This window comes from Pseudophryne corroboree, chromosome 1, assembly GCF_028390025.1.
Source record: "Pseudophryne corroboree isolate aPseCor3 chromosome 1, aPseCor3.hap2, whole genome shotgun sequence".
In the NCBI taxonomy this organism is placed as follows: Eukaryota; Metazoa; Chordata; class Amphibia; order Anura; family Myobatrachidae; genus Pseudophryne; species Pseudophryne corroboree.
Genome location: NC_086444.1, coordinates 908,878,168 through 908,898,021, shown reverse-complemented (window position 1 = coordinate 908,898,021; position 19,854 = coordinate 908,878,168). Strand labels below are relative to the sequence as shown.

General features: G+C 48.7%; 1 protein-coding gene across 2 annotated transcripts in view; it reads left to right on the top strand.

Annotated features, from left to right (window-relative positions):
• NUDT6 (nudix hydrolase 6) overlaps positions 1 to 19,854 on the top strand; it is a 127,399-nt gene that overhangs the window by 54,512 nt on the left and 53,033 nt on the right. For both annotated transcript variants that reach the window (XM_063920297.1, XM_063920296.1), the window contains exon 2: positions 14,636 to 14,839. In XM_063920297.1, coding sequence (XP_063776367.1) covers positions 14,695 to 14,839 — 145 coding nt within the window. In that variant the 5' untranslated portion in view covers positions 14,636 to 14,694. The remainder of the gene's footprint in view (positions 1 to 14,635; positions 14,840 to 19,854) is intronic.

Genomic DNA, 19,854 nt, shown 5'->3' with positions numbered 1-19,854 from the left:
TTTGACTATGGGTGTGCACTGGCTCCTCCCTCTATGCCCCTCCTCCAGACCTCAGTTAGATCTTGTGCCCAGAGGAGAATGGATGCACTGCAGAGAGCTCTCCAGAGTTTTCTGTTGAAGAAGAATTTTGTTAGGTTTTTTATTTTCAGGGAGTCCTGTTGGCAACAGGCTCCCTGCATCGTGGGACGAGGAGAGAGAAGCAGAGCTGGCTTGTCAAGTTGGGCACTGCTTCTAAGGCTACTGGACACCACTAGCTCCAGAGGGAGTCGGAACACAGGTCTCACCTGGGGTTCGTCCCGGAGCCGCGCTGCCGTCCTCCTCACAGATGCCGAAGATAGAAGCCGGATAGTGAAGGCAGAAGACATCAGATCTTCATGAGGTACTGCTGTGCGCCATTGCTCCCAGTCACACACACACAGAGCAGCACTGAAGGGTGCAGGGAGCAGGGGGGGGCGCCCTGGGCAGCAATAAACCTCACATTTGGGCAAATACAGTTTGATTAGGCTGCGGAGGCAGTAAATCTATGATCCCCCACCATTTTTATTGAGAAATAACTGGGACCGAAGCTCGCCGTCGGGTGGGCGGGGCTTGATCCTCAGCACTAACCAGCGCCATTTTCTCCACAGAAGCTGCATGAGGAAAACGCTGGCTCCCTGGTCTCTCCCCTGCTGAACTTCACAGGCTGGAAAAAAGAGGAGGGGGGCACATTAGCGACGCAGTGAGTGGGAATTGGCATATTATATATAGAAAAGCGCTATCTGGACATATTTTTCCAGCGTTTTTAAGCGCTGGTGTGTGCTGGCATACTCTCTCTCTGTCTCTCCTTAGGGCCTGCTTGGGGTTTTGTCCCCTTATAGGTTAATCCCTGTGTGTGTGGGGTGTCGGTACGTGTGTGTCGACATATCTGAGGCGGAAGGCTTCTCCAAGGAAGAGGTGGAGCAAATGAGCGGTGTGTCCCCGTCTGTTGTGCCGACTCCAGATTGGATGGATATATGGCATATGTTGAATGCAAGTGTGGCATCTTTACATAAAAGGCTTGATAAGGCTGAATTAGGGGGGACATCAGGGGGTCAATCCTCGGATTGGACCGACTCACAGGGCCCGTCGGGGTCTCAAAAGCGTCCCTTAACACAAGACACTACTACCGACACGGATTCTGATTCCAGTGTCGACTATGACGAAGTAAAATTGCACCCTAGGGTGGCTAAAACCATTCAGTGTATGATTGTGGCAATAAGGGATGTGTTGCATATTGTGGATGAACCCTCGGTCTCCGACACAAGGGTACACAGGTTTAAGGAAAAGAAACAGATTATTAACTTTCCCACATCTCATGAATTAAATGAATTCTTTGGAAAAGCTTGGGAGACTCCAGATAAGAGACCGCAGATCCCCAAAAGAATTTATATGGCATACCCATTCCCTAAGCAGGACAGGGAGATTTGTGAATCACCCCCCACTGTGGACAAGGCCCTGACGCGCTTGTCCAAGAAAGTGGCGCTACCGTCTCCTGACACAGCAGCCCTTAAGGACCCTGCAGATCGCAGGCAAGAAACTACCTTAAAGTGTATTTATTCTCATACGGGTGCTGTGCTAAGACCGACAATTGCGTCGGCATGGGTGTGTAGCGCAATTGCAACTTGGACAGATGAGCTGACAGATCAATTTGATAATATGGATAAGGATACTATATTCCTAACTCTAGCCCATATTAAAGACGCAGTCTTATTTATGAGGGATGCTCAAAGGGACATTGGATTGCTAGCTTCTAGGGCCAATGCCATGTCTGTCTCAGCGAGAAGATCCTTATGGACTTGCCAATGGACGGGTGATGCGGATTCCAAAAAACATATGGAAGTACTACCCTATAAGGGTGATATATTGTTTGGGGATGGGCTGACGGACCTGGTTTCCACAGCTACAGCAGGTAAATCAAATTTTTTACCATATATTCCCCAACAGCAAAAGAAAGTAACACCCTATCAGATGCAGTCCTTTCGGTCGCACAAGTCCAAAAGAGGTCGGGGATCCTCTTTCCTCGCCAGAGGTAAGGGCAGAGGCAAGAGAGCACCTGCTTCGGCAGGTGCCCAGGAACAAAAGTCCTCCCCGGCTGCTCCAAAACCCACAGCATGACGCTGGGGCTCCCCTGAGGGAGTCCGCACCGGTGGGGGCACGTCTACGACTTTTCAGTCAGGCCTGGGTCAGTTCGGACCTGAATCCCTGGGTGTTGGAAATGGTTTCCCAGGGTTACAAATTGGAATTCGAGGAGGTGCCCCCGCGCCGATTTTTCAAATCGGCCCTACCAGCTTCCACATCGGAAAGGGATATAGTGTTAGCTGCAATTCAAACGCTGTGTATACAGCAAGTGATAATCAAGGTTCCCCTGCACCAGCAGGGAAGAGGTTACTACTCAACCCTATTTGTGGTCCCGAAACCGGACGGTTCGGTCAGACCTATTTTAAATCTGATATCCCTAAACCTGTACATAAAAAGATTCAAATTCAAAATGGAATCTCTCAGGGGGATAATAGCCAACATGGAGGAGGGGGAGTTTATGGTGTCTCTGGACATAAAGGATGCGTACCTTCATGTCCCCATATATGCCCCCCATCAGGAATACCTGAGATTCGATGTACAGGATTGTCATTACCAATTTCAGATGTTGCCGTTAGGACTCTCCACGGCCCCCGAGGATTTTCACCAAGATAATGGCGGAAATGATGGTGGTCCTGCGCAAGCATGGAGTCACAATTATCCCATACTTGGACGATCTCCTGATAAAAGCGAGATCAAGGGAGAAATTGCTGAGCAGTGTGGCGCTCTCTCTGAGAGTGCTCCAGCAACATGGTTGGATTCTAAATCTACCGAAGTCACAGTTGATTCCGACAACTCGACTACCGTTCCTAGGTATGATACTGGATACGGAACAAATGAAGGTCTTCCTCCCAATAGAGAGAGCCCAAGACATCCAGAACATGGTCAGAGACCTGCTAAAACCGAAAAGGGTGTCAGTTCACCAATGCACTCGAGTTCTGGGGAAAATGGTGGCGGCCTACGAGGCCATTCCCTTCGGAAGGTTCCATGCAAGGACTTTTCAATGGGACCTTCTGGACAAGTGGTCCGGGTCCCATCTGCACTTACATCGGAAAATAACTCTGTCCCCAGGGGCCAGAGTGTCCCTCCTGTGGTGGTTGCAAAGTGCTCACCTCCTGGAGGGTCGCAGGTTCGGAATTCAGGATTGGATCCTGGTTACCACGGACGCGAGCCTCCGAGGTTGGGGAGCGGTCACACAGGGAAAAAAATTTCAGGGTCTTTGGTCAGACCAGGAGACTTGTCTACATATCAATGTGTTGGAACTCAGGGCCATTTACAACGGCCTTCGACAAGCGGAGAGTTTTCTTCGAAACCTACCGGTTCTGATTCAGTCAGACAATGTCAGAGCAGTTGCTCATGTGAACCGCCAAGGCGGGACAAGAAGCAGAGTCGCGATGGCGGAAGCCACAAGGATCCTTCGCTGGGCGGAAAATCATGTAAGCGCTCTGTCGGCTGTCTTCATTCCGGGAGTGGACAACTGGGAAGCAGACTTCCTCAGCAGACACGATCTCCATCCAGGAGAGTGGGGACTTCATCAAGAAGTCTTTGCAGACGTAACACGTCTTTGGGGAACTCCTCAAATAGACATGATGGCGTCACGCCTCAACAAAAAACTTCGGAGGTATTGCGCCAGGTCTCGGGAACCTCAGGCAGTAGCTGGTGTTCAAATCGGTCTACGTGTTTCCTCCTCTTCCTCTCATCACAAAAGTGTTGAGGATCATAAGATGAAGAAGAGTACAGACGATACTCGTTGTCCCAGACTGGCCTCGAAGGGCCTGGTACTCAGATCTACAAGAGATGCTCACAGGAGATGCCTGGCCTCTTCCTCTGAGGGAAGACCTGTTGCAGCAGGGGCCCTGTGTATTTCAAGACTTATCGCGGTTACGTTTGACGGCATGGCGGTTGAACGCCGAATCCTAGCAAAAAAAGGGGATTCCGGAAGAGGTCATCCCTACTTTAATAAAGGCTAGGAAGGAGGTGACGATAAAACATTATCACCGTATCTGGCGAAAGTATATGTCTTGGTGTGAGACCAAAGAATGCACCTACGGAAGATTTTCATCTGGGTCGTCTTCTCCACTTTCTACAGACAGGAGTGGATATGGGCCTGAAATTAGGCTCTGTTAAGGTACAGATTTCGGCCCTCTCGATTTTCTTTCAGAAGGAATTGGCTTCTCTTCCAGAAGTCCAGACATTTGTAAAGGGAGTGCTGCACATCCAGCCCCCTTTTGTGCCTCCAGTGGCACCATGGGACCTGAACGTGGTGTTGCAGTTCCTAAAATCACACTGGTTTGAACCGCTTAACAAGGTTGAGTTGAAATTTCTTACCTGGAAGGTGGTCATGTTGTTGGCCTTAGCATCAGCAAGGCGAGTGTCAGAATTGGCGGCTTTGTCAGACAAGAGCCCCTACTTGATTTTTCATGTGGATCGAGCTGAATTGAGGACACGTCCGCAATTTTTGCCTAAAGCGGTTTCTTCGTTCCATATGAATCAACCTATTGTGGTGCCTGTGGCTACAAGTGACCTCTAGGATTCCAGATCCCTGGACGTAGTCAGGGCCTTAAAAAATAAGAATTTACTTACCGATAATTCTATTTCTCGGAGTCCGTAGTGGATGCTGGGGTTCCTGAAAGGACCATGGGGAATAGCGGCTCCGCAGGAGACAGGGCACAAAAGTAAAGCTTTTACAGGTCAGGTGGTGTGTACTGGCTCCTCCCCCTATGACCCTCCTCCAGACTCCAGTTAGGTACTGTGCCCGGACGAGCGTACACAATAAGGGAGGATTTTGAATCCCGGGTAAGACTCATACCAGCCACACCAATCACACCGTACAACTTGTGATCTAAACCCAGTTAACAGTATGATAACAGAGGAGCCTCTGAAAGATGGCTTCCTAAACAATAACCCGAATTAGTTAACAATAACTATGTACAAGTATTGCAGATAATCCGCACTTGGGATGGGCGCCCAGCATCCACTACGGACTCCGAGAAATAGAATTATCGGTAAGTAAATTCTTATTTTCTCTATCGTCCTAAGTGGATGCTGGGGTTCCTGAAAGGACCATGGGGATTATACCAAAGCTCCCAAACGGGCGGGAGAGTGCGGATGACTCTGCAGCACCGAATGAGAGAACTCCAGGTCCTCCTTTGCCAGGGTATCAAATTTGTAAAAATTTACAAACGTGTTCTCCCCTGACCACGTAGCTGCTCGGCAGAGTTGTAATGCCGAGACCCCTCGGGCAGCCGCCCAAGATGAGCCCACCTTCCTTGCGGAATGGGCCTTAACAGATTTAGGCTGTGGCAGGCCTGCCACAGAATGTACAAGTTGAATTTTGTTACAAATCCAACGAGCAATCGACTGCTTAGAAGCAGGTGCACCCAACTTGTTGGGTGCATACAGTATAAACAGCGAGTCAGATTTTCTGACTCCAGCCGTCCTTTAAATGTATATTTTTAAGGCTCTGACAACGTCCAACAACTTGGAGTCCTTCAAGTCGTCTGTAGCCGCAGGCACTACAAGAGGCTGGTTCAGGTGAAACGCTGATACCACCTTAGGGAGAAAATGCGGACGCGTCCGCAGCTCTGCCCTATGTCGAATGGAAAATTAAATAAGGGCTTTTATAAGACAAAGCCGCCAGTTCAGATACTCTCCCGGCCGAAGCCAGGGCCAGTAACATAGTCACTTTCCATGTGAGATATTTCAAATCCACATTCTTTAGTGGTTCAAACCAATTGGATTTGAGGAAATCTAAAACTACATTTAGATCCCACGGTGCCACCTTAGGCACCACAGGAGGCTGTATATGCAGTACTCCTTTGATAAAAATCTGGACCTCAGGGACTGAGGCCAATTCTTTTTGGAAGAATATTGATAGGGCCGAAATTTGAACCTTAATAGATCCCAATTTGAGACCCATAGACAATCCTGATTGCAGGAAATGTAGGAAAACGACCCAGTTGAAATTCCTCCATCGGAGCACTCCGCTGCTCGCACCACGCAACATATTTTCGCCAAATACGGCGATAATGCTTCGCGGTGACTTCCTTCCTTGCCTTTATCAAGGTAGGAATGACTTCTTCTGGAATGCCTTTTCCTTTTAGGATCTGGCATTCAAACGCCATGCCGTCAAACGCAGCCGCGGTAAGTCTTGAAAAAGACAAGGACCCTGCTGAAGCAGGTCCCTTCTCAGAAGTAGAGGCCACGGATCGTCCGTGACCATCTCTTGAAGTTCCGGGTACCAAGTCCTTCTTGGCCAATCCGGAGCCACTAGTCTTACTCCTCTTTGCCGTATAATCCTCAAAACCTTTGGTATGAGAGGCAGAGGAGGAAACACCTATACCGACTGGTACACCCAATGTGTTACCAGCGCGTCCACAGCTATTGCCTGCGGATCTCTTGACCTGGCGCAATACCTGTCCAGTGTCTTGTTGAGGCGAGACGCCATCATGTCCACCATTGGTTTTACCCAACGGTTTAATAGCATGTGGAAAACTTCTGGATGAAGTCCCCACTCTCCCGGGTGAAGGTCGTGTCTGCTGAGGAAGTCTGCTTCCCAGTTGTCCACGCCCGGGATGAATACTGCTGACAGTGCTATCACGTGATTCTCCGCCCAGCGAAGGATCCTGGCAGCTTCTGCCATTGCCCTCCTGCTTCTTGTGCCGCCCTGTCTGTTTACATGGGCGACTGCCGTGATGTTGTCCGACTGGATCAACACCGGTCTTCCTTGAAGCAGAGGTTTCGCCTGGCTTAGAGCATTGTAGATTGCTCTTAGTTCCAGAATGCTTATGTGAAGAGACTTTTTCAGGCTCGACCACACTCCCTGGAAATTTCTTCCCTGTGTGACTGCTCCCCAGCCTCTCAGGCTGGCATCCGTGGTCACCAGGATCCAATCCTGCATGCCGAATCTGCGGCCCTCCAATAGATGAGCCTCCTGCAACCACCACAGAAGGGATACCCTTGTCCTCGGCGACAGGGTTATCCGCAGGTGCATCTGAAGATGCGACCCTGACCATTTGTCCAACAGATCCCTTTGCATGGAATCTGCCGAAAGGGATTGCTTCGTAAGAAGCTACCATTTTTTCCCAGGACTCTTGTGCATTGATGTACAGACACCTTTCCTGGTTTTAGGAGGTTCCTGACCAGGTCAGATAACTCCTTGGCTTTTTCTTCGGGAAGAAAAACCTTTTTCTGAACTGTGTCCAGAATCATCCCCAGGAACAGCAGACGAGTTGTCGGCATTAATTGGGATTTTGGAATATTCAGAATCCATCCGTGCTGCTTTAGCACCTCTTGAGATAGTGCTAAACCCATCTCTAGCTGTTCTCTGGACCTTGCCCTTATTAGGAGATCGTCCAAGTATGGGATAATTAATACGCCTTTTCTTCGAAGAAGAAATATTATCTCGGCCATTACCTTTGTAAAGACCCGAGATGCCGTGGACAAACCAAACGGCAGCGTCTGAAACTGATAGTGACAGTTTTGTACAACGAACCTGAGGTACCCCTGGTGTGAGGGGTAATTGGAACGTGGAGATACGCATCCTTGATGTCCAAGGATACCATAAAGTCCCCTTCTTCCAGGTTCGCTATCACTGCTCTGAGTGACTCCATCTTGAACTTGAACTTCTTTATGTACAGGTTCAAGGACTTCAGATTTAGAATAGGCCTTACCGAGCCATCCGGCTTCGGTACCACAAAAAGAGTGGAATAATACCCCTTCCCTTGTTGTAGAAGAGGTACCTTGACTATCACCTGCTGAGAATACAGCTTGTGAATGGCTTCCAAAACCGTCTCCCTTTCTGAGGGGGACGTTGGTAAAGCAGACTTCAGGAAACGGCGAGGTGGCTCTGTCTCTAATTTCAACCTGTACCCCTGAGATATTATCTGCAGGATCCAGGGATTTACCTGCGAGTGAGCCCACTGCGCGCTGTAATTCTTGAGACGACCGCCTACCGCCCCCGAGTCCGCTTGCGAAGCCCCAGCGTCATGCTGAGGCTTTTGTAGAAGCCGGGGAGGGCTTCTGTTCCTGGGAAGGAGCTGCCTGTTGCTGTCTCTTCCCTCGTCCTCTGCCTCGTGGCAGATATGAATAGCCCTTTGCTCTCATTTTTAAAGGAACGAAAGGGCTGCGGTTGAAAGGTCGGTGCCTTTTTCTGTTGGGGAGTGACTTGAGGTAGAAAGGTGGATTTCCCGGCCGTAGCCGTGGCCACCAAATCCGATAGACCGACCCCAAATAACTCCTCTACGCATCGCCTGTCCACTGTCGTGTCCATAAAGCTCTTCTGGCCGAAATGGACATAGCACTTACCCGTGATGCCAGTGTGCAGATATCTCTCTGTGCATCACGCATATAAAGAAATGCATCCTTTATTTGTTCTAACGACAGTAAAATATTGTCCCTGTCCAGGGTATCAATATTTTCGATCAGGGACTCTGACCAAACTACCCCAGCACTGCACATCCAGGCAGTCGCAATATCTGGTCGTAGTATAACACCTGCATGTGTGTATATACCTTTTTGGATATTTTCCATCCTCATATCTGATGGATCTTTAAGTGCGGCCGTCTCAGGAGAGGGTAACGCCACTTGTTTTGATAAGCGTGTTAGCGCTTTGTCCACCCTAGGAGGTGTTTCCCAGCGCTCCCTAACCTCTGGCGGGAAAGGGTATAAAGCCAATAACTTCTTTGAAATTAGCAGTTTTTTTTTTTTTTTTTTTATCGGGGCACCCCACGCTTCATCACACACGTCATTTAATTCTTCTGATTCGGTAAAAACTACTGGTAGTTTTTTCACACCCCACATAATACCCTGTTTAGTGGTACCTGTAGTATCAGCTAAATGTAACATCTCCTTTATTGCCAAAATCATATAACGTGTGGCCCTACTGGAAAATACGGTTAATTCGTCACCTTCACCACCGGAATCAGTGCCTGTGTCTGGGTCTGTGTCGACCGACTGAGGCAAGGGGCGTTTTACAGCCCCTGACGGTATTTGAGGCGCCTGGACAGGCACTAATTGAGTGTCCGGCCACCTCATGTCGGCAAACGACTGCTTAAGCGAGTTGACGCTATCCCGTAATTCCACAAATAAAGGCATCCATTCTGGTGTCGACCCCCTAGGAGGTGATATCCTCATATTTGGCAATTGCTCCGCCTCCACACCAATAACGTCCTCATACATGTCGACACACACGTACCGACACACAGCAGACACACAGGGAATGCTCTATACGAAGACAGGACCCACTAGCCCTTTGGGGAGACAGAGGGAGAGTCTGCCAGCACACACCAAAAAGCGCTATATATGACAGGGATAGCCTTATGATTAAGTGCTCCCTTATAGCTGCTTTTATATTAATATATTGCCATTTATTTTGCCCCCCCTCTCTGTTATACCCTGTTTCTGTAGTGCAGTGCAGGGGAGAGACCTGGGAGCCTTCCTGACCAGCGGAGCTGTGACAGAAAATGGCGCCGTGTGCTGAGGAGATAGGCCCCGCCCCTTTTTCGGCGGGCTCGTCTCCCGCTATTTAGTACATTTAGGCAGGGGTAAATATCTCCATATAGCCTCTGGGGCTATATGTGAGGTATTTTTAGCCTTTTTAAAGGTTTTCATTTGCCTCCCAGGGCGCCCCCCCCCAGCGCCCTGCACCCTCAGTGACTGCCGTGTGAAGTGTGCTGAGAGGAAAATGGCGCACAGCTGCAGTGCTGTGCGCTACCTTAAGAAGACTGCAGGAGTCTTCAGCCGCCGATTCTGGACCTCTTCTTGCTTCAGCATCTGTGAGGGGGCCGGCGGCGTGGCTCCGGTGACCATCCAGGCTGTACCTGTGATCGTCCCTCTGGAGCTTCATGTCCAGTAGCCAAGAAGCCAATCCATCCTGCACGCAGGTGAGTTCACTTCTTCTCCCCTCTGTCCCTCGTTGCAGTGATCCTGTTGCCAGCAGGAATCACTGTAAAATAAAAAACCTAAGCTAAACTCTCTAAGCAGCTCTTTATGAGAGCCACCTAGAATTGCACCCTTCTCGGCCGGGCACAAAAATCTAACTGGAGTCTGGAGGAGGGTCATAGGGGGAGGAGCCAGTACACACCACCTGACCTGTAAAAGCTTTACTTTTGTGCCCTGTCTCCTGCGGAGCCGCTATTCCCCATGGTCCTTTCAGGAACCCCAGCATCCACTTAGGACGATAGAGAAATTGATGTAGCCAGGGCGGCTAGAATTAGGAAAACAGAGGCTCTGTTTGTCCTGTATGCGGCCAATAAGATTGGCGCTCCTGCTTCGAAGCAGACTATTGCTCGCTGGATCTGTAATACGATTCAGCAGGCTCACTCTACGGCTGGATTGCCGGTACCAAATTCGGTTAAGGCCCATTCCACTAGGAAGGTGGGCTCTTCTTGGGCGGCTGCCCGAGGCGTCTCGGCTTTACAACTTTGCCGAGCAGCGACTTGGTCGGGGTCAAACACTTTTGCTAAATTCTACAAGTTTGATACCCTGGCTGATGAGGACCTAGCGTTTGCTCAGTCGGTGCTGCAGAGTCATACGCACTCTCCCGTCCGATTGGATGCTTTGGTATAAACCCCATGGTCCTTACGGAGTCCCCAGCATCCTCTAGGACTTAAGAGAAAATAAGATTTTAAACCTACCGGTAAATCTATTTCTCCTAGTCCGTAGAGGATGCTGGGCGCCCGTCCCAGTGCGGAAACTCTGCAAGACTTGTATATAGTTGTTGCTTACATAAGGGTTATGTTACAGTTGACATCGGTCTTGGACCGTTACTGTTGTCTGTTCATACTGTTAACTGGTTATGTATGTTCCAGGTTACATGGTATGATTGGTGTGGGCTGGTATGAATCTTGCCCTTGGATTGCTAAATCCTGCCTTGTATTGTCCATCTCCTCTGGGCACAGTTCTCTAACTGAGGTCTGGAGGAGGGGCATAGAGGGAGGAGCCAGTGCACACCCATAGTCAAAGTTCTTTTTAGGTGCCCTATCTCCTGCGGAGCCCGTCTATACCCCATGGTCCTTACGGAGTCCCCAGCATCCTCTACGTACTAGGAGAAATAGATTTACCGGTAGGTTTAAAATCTTATTATTACATAAAATCAATAAAAAAAGGATTTTAGATACAGAAATGTCGGCCCTCTGAAAAGTATAATCTTGCATATGTAGTCAGTACTTGGTTTGGGCCCCTTTAACATGAATTACTGCCTCAGTGCGGTGTGACATGGATTCTGTCAGCCTGTGGCTCTGCTGAGGTGTTATGTAAGACCAAGATGCTTCAATAGCGGCCTTCAGCTCTACTGCATTGTTCCATCTCATGTCTCTCATCTTTCTCTTGGCAATGCCCCATAGATTCTCTTTTTTCTTTAGCCTAGGTAAGACACTTCTGATGTTGTTTGTTGTTCAGGAGGGGTGGTCTTCTGTATGCCGAATGTCGGGATCCCGGCGCACAGTATACCAGCACCGGAATCCTGACACCCGGTATACCGACAACTATTCTCCCTCGTGGGGGTCCACGACCCCCCTGGAGGGAGAATAAAATAGTGTGGCGGGCGTAGCGCGCCACCGTGCCCGTAGCGTGGCGAGCGCAGCGAGCCCGCAAGGGGCTCCTTTGCGCTCGCCACGCTGTCGGGATGCTGGCGGTCGGGCTCCCGGCGCCGGTATGCTGGTCGCCGGGAGCCCGAGCGCCGGCATACCGTACGACACCCGTTCAGGAGCGACTTGACAAGAGGAATACAACATTTGAAGCCCATGTCTGTGTGTGGTGGCTCTTGATGCACTAACTCCAGCCTCAGTCCACTCCTTGTTAAGCTCCCCCACACTTTTGAATGGCCTTTTCCTGACTAGAAAAAAATAACTGGTCTTGTTGCTCAGTGGTCCTCTTTTCTGATGAGAGCAAATTTTGCATCTCATTTGGAAACCAAGGTCCCAGAGTATGGAGGAAGAATGGAGAGGCACACAATCCAAGATGCTTGAAGTCCAGTATGAAGTTTCCACAGTCTCTGTTGATTTGGGGAGCCATGTCACCTGCTGGTGTTGGTCCACTGTGCTTTATTAAGTCCAGAGTCAACGCAGCCGTCTACCAGGACATTTTAGAGCACTTCATGCTTCCTTCAGCAGACAAGCTTTATGGAGATGCTGACTTCATTTTCCAGCAGGACTTGGCTCCTGCCCACACTGCCAAAAGTACCAAAACCTGGTTCAATGACCGTGGGATTACTGTGCTGGATTGGCCAGCAAACTCACCTGACCTGAACCCCATACAGAATATGTGGGGCATTGCCAAGAGAAAGATGAGAGACATGAGACTGAACAATGCAAAAGAGCTGAAGGTTGCTGTTGAAGCATCCTGGTCTTCCATAACACCTCAGCAGTGCTACAGGTTGATAGAATTCATGCCACGCTGTATTGAGGCAGTAATTCATGCAAAAGGGGTCCAAACCAAGTACTGAGTACATATGCATGATTATACTTTTCAGAGGGCCGACATTTCTGTATTTTAAATCCTTTTATTTATTGATTTTATATAATCTAATTTTCTGAGATTTTGGATTTGGAGTTATCTTAAACTGTAAGCCACAATCATCAAAACTACAACAAATAATGGCTTGAAAAATCTCACTTTGCATGTAATGAGTGTAAATAGTATATTAGTGTCACCTTTTAAGTTGAATTACTGAAATAAATGAACTTTTGCACGATATTCTAATTTTCTGAGTTTCACCTGTGTAGGTGTGTGTGTGTGTGTGTGTGTGTGTATATATATATATATATATGTGTGTGTGTGTGTGTATATATATATATATATATATATATATATATATATATACACACTGCTCAAAAAAATAAAAGGAACACTTAAACAACACAATGTAACTCCAAGTCAATCACACTTCTGTGAAATCAAACTGTCCACTTAGGAAGCAACACTGATTGACAATCAAGTTCACATGCTGTTGTGCAAATGGAATAGACAACAGGTGGAAAGTATAGGCAATTAGCAAGACACCCCCAATAAAGGAGTTGTTCTGCAGGTGGTGATCACAGACCACTTCTCAGCTCCTATGCTTTCTGGCTGATGTTTTGGTCACTTTTGAAAGCTGGCGGTGCTTTCACTCTAGTGGTAGCATGAGACGGAGTCTACAACCCACACAAGTGGCTCAGGTAGTGCAGCTCATCCAGGATGGCACATCAATGCGAGCTGTGGCAAGAAGATTTGTTGTCTGTCCGCGTAGTGTCCAGAGCATGGAAGCGCTACCAGGAGACAGGCCAGTACATCAGGAGACGTGGAGGAGGCCGTAGGAGGACAACAACCCAGCAGCAGGACCGCTACCTCCGCCTTTGTGCAAGGAGGAACAGGAGGAGCACTGCTAGAGCCATGCAAAATGACCTCCAGCAAGCCACAAATGTGCATGTGTCTACTCAAACGATCAGAAACAGACTCCATGAGGGTGGTATGAGGGCCCGACGTCCACAGGTGGGGGTTGTGCTTACAGCCCAACACTGTGCAGGACGTTTGGCATTTGCCAGAGAACACCAAGATTGGCAAATTTGCCACTGGCGCCCTGTGCTCTTCACAGATGAAAGCAGGTTCTCACTGAGCACATGTGACAGACGTGACAGAGTCTGGAGACGCCAAGGAGAACGTTCTGTTGCCTGCAACATCCTCCAGCATGACCGGTTTGGCAGTGGGTCAGTAATGGTGTGGGGTGGCATTTCTTTGGGGGGGCCGCACAACCCTCCATGTGCTCGCCAGTGGTAGCCTGACTGCCATTAGGTACCGATATGAGATCCTCAGACCCCTTGTGAGACCATATGCTGGTGCGGTTGGCCCAGGGTTCCTCCTAATGCAAGACAATGCTAGACCTCATGTGGCTGGAGTATGTCAGCAGTTCCTGCAAGACGAAGGCATTGATGCTATGGACTGGCCCGCCCGTTCCCCAGACCTGAATCCAATTGAGCACATCTGGGACATCATGTCTCGCTCCATCCACCAACGCCACGTTGCACCATAGACTGTCCAGGAGTTGGCGGATGCTTTAGTCCAGGTCTGGGAGGAGATCCCTCAGGAGACCATCCGCCACCTCATCAGGAGCATTCCCAGGCGTTGTAGGGAGGTCATACAGGCATGTGGAGGCCACACACACTACTGAGCCTCATTTTGACTTGTTTTAAGGACATTACGCCAAAGTTGGATCAGCCTGTAGTGTGTTTTTCCACTTTCATTTTGAGTGTGACTCCAAATCCAGACCTCCATGGGTTAATAAATTTGATTTCCATTGATAATTTTTGTGTGATTTTGTTGTCCGCACATTCAACTATGTAAAGAACAAAGTATTTAATAAGAATATTTAATTCATTCAGATCTAGGTTGTGTTATTTTAGTGTTCCCTTTACTTTTTTGAGCAGTGTATATATAATGTCATTAGCACGTGACAGATGAAGATTTAGTTAACGATTGAGCAGAAAAAAATCTGTAGTGATGTAGTTTGAATTTTGCCGTCACACTATAAAGTCATATTATTTCTGTTGTATTTTTCTCACTACAGATGCTATAAAGAGATGGAAAGAAGAAGGCAGGATAGCAGTGTGGTTGCACGTTCCCATCATGCTGAGTGGACTTATAGCCTATGCGGCCTTAGAAGGTTTTAGATTTCATCATGCTGAACAGAACACATCCACATTGACTCTTTGGTTAAAGGATGGTCCAAGCAGACTGCCTGGGTATGCCACACACCAAGTAGGGGTTGCAGGTCAGTTCATAGTCTACGTTTCTGTAGTGTAAGAAAACTGTATTACTAGAATGCCAGTTGAATTTCTACATTATTTGCACAGTATATCTTGTGTGTTTTGCACAGTGCACGCTCTGGAGCACTTTCCTATTGCATCAATACTTAGGACTGAAGAGGCATAACCTGGGTGTAATGGGGCGTTCTCACATAGGAGAACATGTTTTCATAACTACAGGCTATGCAGAGTTGGGCATTAGTACAGATACCCAGACGTATCTGTAATAACTAGTATAGTGAGGTATAAGTGCGCGCTGGTGATGATGACTAGTAGCATACCAAGCATACACAAATAGGGTGGGCTCATCGCATGCACGTTGCAATGCCTACACATCAGTACATCAGCGTAAATGTTCTTTTTACCATCCGATTTGTGGTGCTTATTTAATGGAAACATACACAGCCAGCTCAGCTTCAGCACCATTGTGTTTACTTACTACTGGTCTGGTTTTTGTTTGATAAAATGTCTGCAGTTTTTTATTTCTTTTTATCTAAGCAGTGGTGTGCAACGGGTGGACTAGTGAGCCTTCACCTGCTGATTAGTTATTATAAATCTGTAGCTCCATGGTCTATCCCCAATTAGGGGTTTGGGTGTATCCCCAATTACCTTTATGCTTGCTGCATAAAAGGATGGAAGACATGTGTTGCATGTTGTCTGAGGGCATGTGGGAATGTCTAAGGGGCATTGGGGAAAGGTCTGAGTGAATCAGAGGGCTTTTGGGGAGATCTGTGGCTTGTAAAGTCTAAGTGGAATATAGGGGCATTCATGGAGGTCTGTCTCTTATGTAATGATGTGTGATCAGTGTGTAAACACCATGTGGGGAGGTCTGAGCAGCAAGGGTGTATCTAGGGGTCCAAGTGCCCCTGTCAAAGTAAGAAACTGGTGCCCTTCCCCCCAGATTTGATGTTCGGAAGGCCTAAAAAGGCGCGTGGCCACACACTAGTACCACACTAGTACCACACAGTAGTACCCCTCACTCACATTACACCACACCACACCACACAGTAGCATTCATTCAGTGCTGTATAAACTATACATTTTGGTGCCCTGTACAAGAAAGAGAGTTGGTAGCCTCCTTCCCCCCCACCATACTTGTAGCAGGGACAGAAGCAGGGATAGCAAGCACTACAGGCATGTGCCAAAGATAAAGGGGCGTGGGGGAAGGGGAGGGAAAAACAATATAGTTCCAATTCACATTACACTGCACAGTGTTGCGACTTGCACACATTACACCTAACCATACAGTAGGGACACCACTGTCTGCCTGCAAGAGACACTAATCCCCTCCCCCTTCCCCGCAGCTGGCCACCCGCCCCCGCGAGAGACACTAACTTTATCCCTCTGCGGCTGCCCACCCACACAAAACACTAACTTCCCCGTCGGCTACCCGAAAGGGGCACCCCCATCCGCCCGCAAGAGTCATTAACTCCCCTCCGCGGCTGCCCGCAAGAGACATCCTCCCCCCCCGCAATAGACACACTGGGGTGGTCAATCGGCGTCACTCACGGATCTCCTGCTGTAGCAAGGACTCCACTTGAGCGGCCAGAAGGTACAGCACGTCACTGGCTCACGGGATCCCCCTTCACTGTCCCGCGAGACTACCTGTGATTGGAGGAGCTCCTCGCGGCAGCTGTTACTGAACAGCTGAGCCACGGAAGGGAGACTCCTCCAATAGACAACGGACAGTGTGGGGGCCCCGGGACTGCCGCCCCTGCCTTAATCCAGCCATGCCCATAGGTAGTACCTGTGTAGCTCAGCAGATAGCAGCCACTGGAACTTGAGCCGGAGTCCAGCACAGCGACCGCACTACAGTGAGGAATGGAAACTCTAAGTAAACTACAGTTCCCAACAGTCATTGCTGCCAGGATGTCCCGGCAGGAAGAGCTGCTGGGAACTGTAGTTTAAATCGAGTTTCTTCACTGTAGTGCGGCCGCGGCGCCGGACACCGACTCAGATTCCAGTGGCTGCTATCTGCTGAGCTACAGAGGTACTGCCTCTAGTAATTGATTATACACCCTGGCTGCGGGTGGCACCACCGGGCAGCGCCCTTCCTCTGCTGGCGCCCCTGGCGAGTGCCATCCTGGCCAAGGCGTAGATAGGCCCCTGCTGAGCAGTATGTAAACAGCATGTGGGGACGTGAGTGGCATGTAAGGAGCATGTGAGGAGGTCTGAGGGGTATGTAAACAGCATGTGGGGAGGAATTAGTGACATATAAGGATCATGTTGGGAGGTATGAGTGGTATGTAAACAGAATAGGGAGGTGTTAGTGGCATGTAAGGAGCACGTGGGGAGGTGTGAGTGGCATGTAAGGAGCACGTGGGGAAATGTGAGTGGCATATACGGAGCACGTGGGGAAATGTGAGTGGCATATATGGAGCATGTGGGGAGATGTGAGTGGCATATACGGTGCATGTGGGGAGGTGCGAGTGGCATGTAAGGAGCATGTGGGGAGGTGTGAGCAGCATGTAAGGAGCACGTGGGGAGGTCTGAGCGGCATGTATGGAGCACATGGGGAGACGTGAGTGGCATTTAAGGAGCACAAGGAAAGATGTGAGCGGTATGTAAACAGCATGTGGGGAGATGTGAGTAGCATGTAAGGAGCACATGGGGAGATGTGAGTCGCATGTACGGAGCACGTGGGGAGATGTGAGTAGCATGTGGGGAGGTGTGAGTGGCATGTAAGGAGCACGTGGGGAGGTCTGAGCGGCATGTATGGAGCACATGGAGAGATGTGAGTGGCATTTAAGGAGCACAAGGAAAGATGTGAGCGGTATGTAAACAGCATGTGGGGAGATGTGAGTAGCATGTAAGGAGCACATGGGGAGATGTGAGTCGCATGTACGGAGCACGTGGGGAGATGTGAGTAGCATGTGGGGAGGTGTGAGTGGCATGTAAGGAGCACGTGGGGAGGTCTGAGCGGCATGTATGGAGCACGTGGAGAGATGTGAGTGGCATGTAAGGAGCACATGGGGAGATGTGAGCGGTATGTAAACAGCATGTGGGGAGCTGTGTGCAGCATGTCAGGAGCACGTGGGGAGGTGTGAGTGGCATGTCACGAGCACGTGTGGAGGTCTAATGGTGCCCATACACTTGTGAGATAATCGGTGCTAACCTTCGATTTCGACCGCATCTGAGAGAAATCGGGGGGATTGTATGCACATTTTAGGTACCTTTTGCCGCGATGCGCGGGCACGCCAGTCGAATCTCGCGTCTCAAGATAGTATGTGCTGCACTTAATATTTATCGAATCGCAGTGCGATCGCATGTGTTTTTAAAAACACATGCTATATATCGCACTGCGATGTGCGATGAGCACCCGCCTGGAGTGGATGGAGGCTGCTCTTACTCGGTGGTGACGTGCCCATCACGTGATTACCATGCGATCTATCGCATGATCGCATGGTAATCACTTTGGCAGTCCAGGTGCGATTTAATCACACCTGAACTGCCGGTGCGATGCCCCGCGATGTCGCGGGGCATCGCACATGTGTATGGGCACCATATGCGGCATGTAAGGAGCATGCGGGGAGGTATTAGTGGCATGTAAGGAGCATGTGAGGTGGTCTGAGCAGTATGTAAACAGCATGTGGGGAGGTGTGAGTGGCATGTAAAGAGCATTTGGGGAGAGGTGAATAGCATGTAAGGAGCACATCGGAGGGTGTGAGTGGCATGTAAGGAGCATGTGGGGGAGGTGTGAGCGGCATGTGCCGATGTATTAGTGGCATATGAAGAGGATGAGTGGCGCAATGTTTTTCATTCTCTATAGTAAGGGTAATGGGGCTGTTTCTGAGTTTGGCGTAAAGTAAACAGACAAAGCAAGTAATGTAACACATTTACAAAACTATATTGCACCGTAGGTGGAACAGAATTAAAATGAGATTCATGTTTCGGAGGGGTGTGTTGTAGCTCAAATATAAGCTGCAATGTAAACATAAAGCTGTCCTGCCTTCGTAGGCTGCATATAAAGGAGGCAGTACTTCCCCTGCATAGATAAATAAATTGCACCTCTCGCGTTGCAGCATGGTTTGTCCAGGTGCACAGTTGAACCATTTCTTGCTTTGCTCTGATCTCAGAAAAAGTGACCTAAGAAATGAAAACATTCTGCTACTGTATGGTTGTTAGCGAATGTGACCAGCAGGGGGCAGCAAATTAATAAATGATTAGTTGTTGTGGACATGTTGCTACATGTTCAGGGTTTGTTTGTAACCAATTAACTTTAGGCTTGTGTTTTGTTCTCAGAAACTGACTGGGACTGTGGTGATTAGATTGTTAGGGAATGTAGTGGAATTCCTTCTTTGAAAAAGCCTCTTAAAACACAGTCCAAATATGGCAGTATCAAGATAGTATCATATTTATTTTGACGCAAATTTCTTAAGCAGCTAACCCATTAATAGTAGTAACAACATTTAAATGATGGCGTTTAGGCCCTAACATGTTGACATGTCTGCATATATACCGTCATTGTGCAGATTTAGACTTTAATGAGTCTGAATGTACACAAGACTGAAGCACACTGGAAATGGCATATTAAAGTTGAAACCTTCATTTTGTAAGCAGTGCAGCTTGTTTTGTTTTTTTTTTTATTTCTTGTTTTCAATTTTTCACATAATTGTTGCCACCTACGACCCCAGTCAATTGATTGCAGTGATAACCTTTAATGGCAGTTGCATTGAAAATCAGTGTGCTACACATTTTGAATTTGTTATATATAGACATGAGACAAGGCAATATTCATCACTACAATTATTTATATCCCTTTCAAGACCTGGGAAATACACGGTTACAACACGGGTCTATCAATCCGGCTTCATCCCATGTCTCAGTCTGAGACCCCCATTCACCCAACACCAAAAACCTGGGAAATTCCCGGGTTGCATGTGCTTACACCAGACCTGGATCTTCCAGTGACCAAGGTCTTCCACCAGGCAACGGATGCTTGGAGATGATATCATCTGCAGGCGTCACTGTACCCGCCAAT